The sequence below is a fragment of the Mastacembelus armatus genome, chromosome 24 (genome assembly GCF_900324485.2).
Source record: "Mastacembelus armatus chromosome 24, fMasArm1.2, whole genome shotgun sequence".
Classification (NCBI taxonomy): domain Eukaryota; kingdom Metazoa; phylum Chordata; class Actinopteri; order Synbranchiformes; family Mastacembelidae; genus Mastacembelus; species Mastacembelus armatus.
In genome coordinates, this window is record NC_046656.1 from 11412676 (window position 1) to 11420765 (window position 8090).

General features: G+C 43.0%; 1 protein-coding gene across 1 annotated transcript; it reads right to left on the reverse strand.

Moving 5' to 3' along the window:
* Nucleotides 1-3828: 3828 nt before the first annotated feature.
* Nucleotides 3829-5211, reverse strand: pou3f2a (POU class 3 homeobox 2a). The gene has a single exon (XM_026318844.1). The coding sequence runs from the start codon at nucleotides 5209-5211 to the stop codon at nucleotides 3829-3831; it is 1383 nt and encodes a 460-aa protein (XP_026174629.1).
* Nucleotides 5212-8090: the final 2879 nt, after the last annotated feature.

An 8090-nucleotide genomic window follows, 5' to 3' on the forward strand; every position in this document is an offset into this window, starting at 1 on the left:
TGTATGCATGATGTGTGAGGTGAGACGTGTGCATAGGGGAGAGGAGTGAATGTGTGTAACTATGAATAATGCAGAGCATGTCTGTAGGAGCGTGAGGGCCGGGAGGAGGGCAGATGGTCGCCTGCTGATAGGACAAAATCCAGGCAACGGGGTCCTCCAGAGAACTGGGTTTGGACCCATCTTAACACACACACACACACACACACACACACACACGTATACTTTTTAATAATTCTCAAATCTCTCTCTTTTTTTTTTTTTTTACCAAAATAACAAACTGACTCAGATTTCAAAATAAAGGCCTTAATATAAACGTTTGAGATTAGACAATGAAGTGACATTTGTAAATAATCTACTATGAAAGAAAAACCAGTCATTATTTCCAGATTACTGTCCAGTTTAAAAACTGACAAAATAAATCAAAATCTTTCATTAATGCTTTTCTAAGTTAACATAAATTTAATTTGGTGTTTGATCTTCACAAGTAGAGCCTGACCGATGCTTCATCACATAAATGTGGGATATGTGTTTGTGTGAACAATACTGACTTGTATAATTTATATGAATCATAAATTATAAGCAGGGAGTTTGTGGCACTGAGATTATAACCCACCCCTGAGCTCCTTAAATAAAAAGTCTTTAAATTGTTTAAATTACTTGAATTCTCTATAAAAATCAGTGTAGCTCCAACATAACTAACCACTCAAATCTTAAATTCCACATCTTTGAGCTTTATCTCTATTGTTCCTTTAAATAGCACCAGATTACATCACTTTTTAAAAAAAGGAAATTATGTACCTGTAAAATAAAGTGTCTTCTCACTATGCTGTCAGGTATTAAATCCTGGAGGAGAAATACACAAGCTCAGTGGGAAAATACTGATTTTCAAATAATAGAATTGGCCTGAAATGCTCATTAAATTAAAAAAAAATCCCTAAGATCCCAGACAAAGTACAGAAGCCATGACCTTGGTGCCCTTAACGCTACAGCTATGATCCAAGTTATAACTTAGAAAAAAAAAAAAGAAAGTCTCATCAACAAAACCTCTGATTACATCTCCATTCATCCCAAGCCAGTTTTTACCCAACTAACATCCACTAGGTGGCGTCAGTCACTGCTCCTCATTCAGTTATTGATCAGACCAAGTATGTAACAAAAAATATTAGCCACGAGGTGACAACAACCATGAGTAGGTAGATCTGCTGAAGAAGAAGAAAACTCAGTTTCAACAGATGAAATTAGGCCAAAAAAAATCACTTTACAACATAATATATAGAAACAATAATGGGATTCAATTACTCTGAAACTTGTCATTGTTTTACTTTTCACACCCATTTTCAGTCTCATATGTGTATGAACGCATATTTATCATTTGTACAATGAATAAGATTAATATTTCATTAGACAGCAATGAGGAAAGATTAACTTGCATGTGTGCGTAATTCTAACCATAAAGCAAGAGGCCCGATTATACGTAATAAAACACTAAGTGTAGTTTAGATTGCATCACCCTCTGTCCTGCATTTGGCCACAGGCGTACAGGAGCTTGTTTACACACAGATCTGTCGTTTGTCTGTGCGCAGAGAGAAATATCTTGAAACGGTTCGATATCCATATTCCATCTCGTTAAAACTGCCCGTGAGTTTTTCTATTTATCCTCATGAAAAATTTTCAACAATTCTGACTCATTCATTCACAGTCAGAGCATCTTCACCGATATCTCCCCACACAACAATATCAGTGGCAGCAAACCCTCGAAACAGCTGAAGGACGAATTCAATAAGCAGCCCAGACCAATTGATAAAATCCATAATTATAATGCAAGGCCGCCCACAAGAAGCAAGAAATGAAAGTTTTTTTTTTTCTTGCCAGACCTTTGACTTTTCTTCTGAAGCTTAATAAACGTGCACAGACTGTAGTTTTATAGAAAACAAATACGATTTAATGACAAAAAGCATATAGAAATTGTGCAATCATTGATTTCCTTTTCCTCTTCACTTAATCACAGATTTCAGGTCAATGCTATTTTGTTTTGGTTTTGTTGATTTTTTTTTTTTTTTTTTTTTTTTTTTTTTTTTTTTCCTTCCCACCTCGGAAACTCAAATTCAGCTGAAGGATTAGATGTAGTGTAACAACAGGATTACAGAAATACTGGGCCTTATTTAGATAAAGGCCGATTGTTATGTAATATGCAGCTGATTGAGGAAAACGCGACAAATATTGCAAAGCTCAATTTGTAATTTTGGCAAATATTAAAAAAAGGAGTGGAGCGTGTTTGTTATGATGAACTGGGCCTAATATATTCAGAAAGTTTTTGAAATGCCAAGCGTCTGATGGAAATTGCCTAAAATTCCTGTAATGGGTCTATATTTCCTATCAAGTCAGCTACATCCTTCAGCTGGACTTGACTTTCTGAATTTCTATATTTTCTGTAGATTTTACTCAGAGAATATAAATCTCCAACTGCTCGTGGATTTCTCCACATAACCGCCCACTATCAGATCAGGTTATCAATCACAGGATTTAAGTGGCACAAGAACACGTTTCTGTGTTTGTGCTTTGGCACGGACTGAAAACGTAACAAACAAACAAACAAATAAACGATGCCATACAAAAACGAATGCAGATACATCCCACAAAGTGACTGAATGAGTCGTACAGTAGTAATACAGCCACTGCGGCCATGAGCTGGTACCAGGATATATTCAGTTTTTTTGTTGTTTTTTTTTTTTTGTTTGTTTTGTTTTTTTTTTTCTTCTTAGGAAAGGAAGGCAAAATGTGCTGGATTGTTTTGAGTGTTCCAGCCGGACAGTCTCGGTCTTTCTTGTCACAGCATTTTGGAAAAGTACAGATATAACAAACAGCAAAAACACACTGTAAACAGGCGCACAGAGATGTCTGCACAAAAGAAAAGCATTAAAGTCGACCGATGTCCAGTCTCTATGGTAGCCTGTTATTATTATTATCATTATTATCATTATTATTATTTTTATTACTGTTGCTGTTGAGGGACATGAAATTATTGGTGCTATGTTGTTACGACATTTAAAAAATTGGTAATTTTAAATTTAAATAAACTGTGAATCAGCCTGGGCTGACACTGGACAATCAATATAGCAGAATAGCTATAATAATGGTAATAATAATAATAATAATAATAATGATGACAACAATAATAATATTGATAATAATAATAATAATAATAGTGGATGCAGGTAGCTGGCATTGGCTTTGATTTTCAACAATCTATAGCAGGTGTCTGCCATTTCAGCCTGCTCTTGCCACAAGCTGACGAACCCCTGTTGCTTTTGTTATGATGGAAAGATGGCGTTTATTTACCCACACTGACTGCGACTTATCACTATGCCCGAAGCCTGTTTTTATGTTTTCCCCCTGCGGACCCCTCCTGTCCACATCACACTCTGCCTGTGTTTAATGACACATTACATAATGACATACTGGCGCCTTGTTGAAGGTGTAGAAAACGGGTTTCGTATCGATGGTTTGTTTTATTGTTTTGTCTTTTTCTTTCTTTTTCTTTTCTTTTGTTTTTTTTTTTTTTTTTTTTTTTTTGGTTAGCACACACCAGCCGTATCCCAACATGCTTGGCAGTTCCGCGGCATGAAGCCTCTTCATCCAGCTCTCTGCTATGCGTAATTTTAGTGCTTGAATGCCACTGTAAATCCCCACTGTGTGTGTCCGTGGGTCCAACATTTAAACTGGCTTGGGGTCCAGTTCCCGAGCGGTCCAGCACAGAGAATCAAACAGATAAGGAGGCACTATACCTCCTTAAGGGGTCCGTATTTAGCGCTGAATAACGGACTGAGGTCACTGCACAGGGGTTTGTCCTCCGTGGTGAGGAGGGGTGTCCCCGTACATGTCCTCGCCTCCTGGTATCTGTCCCCCAGCGGGTGTCATCCGCTTCTCCTTCTGCCGCCGGTTACAAAACCAAACCCTCACCACCTCCTTCTCCAGCTGCAGGCTGTCCGCTAGGGAATTGATCTCTGCTGCTCCGGGTTTTGGACATTTGAGAAAATGGCTCTCCAGAGCCCCTTTGACGCCCACCTCGATGGAGGTCCTCTTTTTTCTTTTCCTTCCCTGTGCCGCGATTTTATCCAGGCTAGTGGGGCTCCCAGAGGTGGAGTCCGCCTCCTCCAGCCACTTGTTCAACAAGGGCTTGAGTTTACACATGTTTTTGAAGCTGAGTTGAAGCGCCTCGAACCTGCAAATGGTGGTCTGTGAAAAGACGTTTCCGTACAGCGTCCCAAGAGCCAGTCCCACATCCGCCTGAGTGAAGCCCAGCTTGATACGCCGCTGTTTGAACTGCTTGGCAAACTGCTCCAACTCGTCGGAGGTCGGTGTGTCCTCGTCCGACTGGTCCTGATGACCCCCGTGCTGGTGATGATGTGCGAGAGACTGCTGGTGGGCCCCCGGGCCGCCTCCATGTTCACTGAGGTGCGGGCTGTGGCTGTGGTGGTCCTCATCCCGCAGGGGGTGGTGATGCATCCCCCCTTGCTCTCCCCCCGGCATCAGACCGAAACCGGACTGGGAATACACCAGACTCTGGCCCTCAGAATTCGCCATACCGGGGATGTGCGTGCTGGCTGTGCTGGTTCGCCATGCTCTGGCGTCGTGATGCGCCTGCTGGTGCGCTAGGTGAGGGTGTCGCTGTTGCTGCTGCTGTTGCTGCAGACTGCTAGAGTTCTGCAGCTCCTCTCGGTCACTGTCGTGCAGAACGGGCTTCACGTCCTGTTCTCCAAGGGGACTAGACGGCCAGGGTGCCCCGCTGTCTCCGTGAGACAGCGCCGTTATCCACTGGTGCGCGTGGTTGAGCGGATGTCCACCGACCGGTAACGTGCTGTAGTCGTTCTGGAGCAGGGTGTGCGCGTCCCTGTACGCTGCCGCCTGCTGCATGCTCCCGGACTCCGAGTGCGGCGGCGGCGCGCTGCTGGGGGTGGTGAGGACGCTGTAGTGGTTGGACGTTGCGGTCGCCATAACTATCGGAGCCAGAGTGATAGCGTGAGTTAAAAGGAGGCTGTCTTTGACAGTAACTCTTTTGCGCCACGGGGCAGCTAGGCGTCTCTCTCCAGCATCTCCCGGGCGCTGTGCCAAGGGGACGCAGAGGCGCGCACCTGTGGTCCGCCTCGCTCCGCTCTTTATTGGCCAAGAACGGTTGACAGATGTGGTTACCCCTGACAGCACCCCGCTCATTGGTCACGGGAGATTGTACAGAAACCCCAGTCACTCTGCCCAACAATACTAGTAGTCCTGCAGCATACTAGAGTACAAAGTGGAGGGAGAAGTCTGGGTGTTGAACACAGAAACGAGCTCAGCCATAAGAAGGAAAAAAGCATTTTTCGTTAGGTTTGAAAGTAGTTTATTGACCTTCATCTGGGTCAGTGGGTCACATTTATTCATTTGCTGCGTCCAAACGCTGCGTAAAAGTTGCACAAGAGACACAGGAGTCATTATAATCGCTGTGGTGACGTTTTATGCGCCCAAGAATAAAACGTGTTTAATCGATTGTTTTTGCAAATGGCGGAATATTTGGGAAATTTTGCACCATGAATCAGTAAGCAGGGATCATGAGGAGAAACTTCCAGCTGCCTCAGGACGCTGTCCAGAGAAGAGGGGCTGCATGTTTCCAGGCCTCTGCCCCGTTGCCATGGCGAACGCGGTGAATGGAACAACAACGCCCACGTCACAGCTGCGGTTCGCGCCTTCTTTTCGTTCCGTTCCAAAGGGCTCGCTGGGGCCGCGCGCTCGGCCGTCGAGACAAATAATGGGGGGCGAGCGTAGAGGGCAGCTCGGGGCCACAGAGAGGAGGCTGCAAGAATGGACCGTTCAGCCGGCTCCGCGCCTGCCGTGCCCCCTTCCACCTGCTTGTTGGGTAAACTTTGAGATGGATGCACCCACACTGGCACGCGAGGCTTAGTTTCCCAAACCCCCAGTAAAAGAAAAAAAAAAAAAAAAAAATGCTTGATGCTAATAAGGGGCTTGATTTTTTTTCAAAGACTCCAAAAGTATCAGTCTCACTACTACACAGCAGTGGGAAGTTACACTAGATGCTTGGACTTCACTATTTTTGGTACTTTATTTTCCTTTCTGACATTTAAGAGAGTTTGCCTTTACCCCCCTACTTTTATATGACAGCTGTATAGTTTATTTGCACATTACACCGCCTGATTACACAACAGGCAATAAACCCAGAAGATGTGATGCATTGTTTTTTCTTTAAACTTATAGGTGCAGTTAACTTCACCCTGACCAGCTACAACATTACTTGTTAATGTGTCTGAGATAATTACTCAGCTATATATGATAATGTAACACTCAAACAGCTCATTTGGCAAAATTATTACTTTTATTCTCAATATTTTTAGTACGTTTTGTTGATAACGATTTTTATTTTTATTTGATTTTGAATGGATGATTGATCCACGTAATAGAGAATTTTTAGGGGCTCTCACAGGTCTACTGTCTCTTGGTACAGTTGATAGGAAATAACCGAGTTGATTAGTAAAAATGCATGAAAGCCCTAATTTTGTGCTGCATCCGCTGGTCCTGTCTTTACATGAATGCAATGATATCGAAATTAAACTAATCCTCATTCAGCTGAGTCCCCCTGAAACCCATTAAGACCCCTGGGGGGTCCCTGGACCTACTTTGGCAACTGCTGGTATTTAGGAGATGTGATTTTATTGGCTCAAAGTGGGACACTGACTGTAAAACATAACAGCTATTAAGTGGTTAAAGGAACCTCAAAGGACAAAAAAATATGCAAGTTTCACCTTCAAACAGAGGGGTATGCAACATCATGGGCACCATTGGAAATAAATGGAAACATTTAGCAAATTAAAAGACATAGTCTCTCTCACTAAATAGAAATGTAATAAAAATGGCCTTACACTATTTAATAAAAATGATACTATAATAAAACCCCACATAAGAAGTGATAGGTTAATCAATAAATCTAATCAAGCTGAGGATTCGTAGACATGCGTAAACTGACGCAGACTGAGTTGTAGAGATCGAAAGAACACTGGCTTATGATTAGGGTGTAATTCTGAGAATTACCAAATGTGTCGCCAGGGGCTCTGACAAGCCGTGTGTTGAGAGCGGCAAAACATATTATCCTAATAGACTAATATGCAAACTACTGACTGCCCAATTACAGAACTTAATAATGCATAAACGATGCGAGTCCTGTTCTTACAAGACGAAGAGGTCACTGTTAATTCAGTCATAGGGCTGGATATGCTGTCAACACAGGCAGCGGCTCCACACACATACTGTGTCTGTTTGCCTGTCCCTCGTTCTGTATTCAAGAGTGAGAGTTAATGATGGAGAATCTGAGCGTTAAATTAACAGTAATTATATGGCCCCAGTGCTGTAAAGATTCAATTTCTTCACAAGTCTAATGGGTCTAAGTGTCCCTATGCGCAGGCAGAAAACTGTATGAGATATTTATGATTGAAATGCACACAGAGAGAACAAAAACAGCCACACACACATGCATGGAAACATATTAAGGATATCTGTGGCTTTTTACGTGTAGATTTTAAAAGATTTTTCCGATATAGACATGCAGCACTAAAACTGTATTCAAAGCCAGCACTTTTCAGATCCAGATGTGAAAAGCCACCTTTTTGCTCTTGTGTAAATAGTGCCACCCGCTCTCCCACATTAGTTTCAAAAAGAGCGGTTCAAGTGCGAGGTGAAGCCATTTACAAGAATGAATGTTTGCAAGCGAACCAGTATTCTGGTTGCTTTCACTTTCTACAGGCCAGTGTCTGACCGACCCACGTCCCTCCCCCTGTGGGAACCCTAACACGGGGTAACTGGGGAAGGGGGAGGCTTCTTTATGCTGCCGGACACAGGGAGATAATGGCCATTCCTCCACAGCTGGCCTACACAATCAAAGAAAGAGGGGGCTCGGAGGATTCCAGCTTTAACCAGGCCATTGTCTGGGCTAATTACATCTGAATGCAAGACCCCGAGAACCCACCTCCCCCCTGAGCAAAACCTGCACAGAATACCCCAAACAACCCTTCAGGGATGAGGGAGAGTGCACAGACACAGGGCACACA

Excerpts from the sequence above, each read along its gene's own strand:
- pou3f2a (XM_026318844.1), bottom strand. The coding sequence starts at position 5,211 with ATGAGCGGGGTGCTGTCAGGGGTAACCACATCTGTCAACCGTTCTTGG.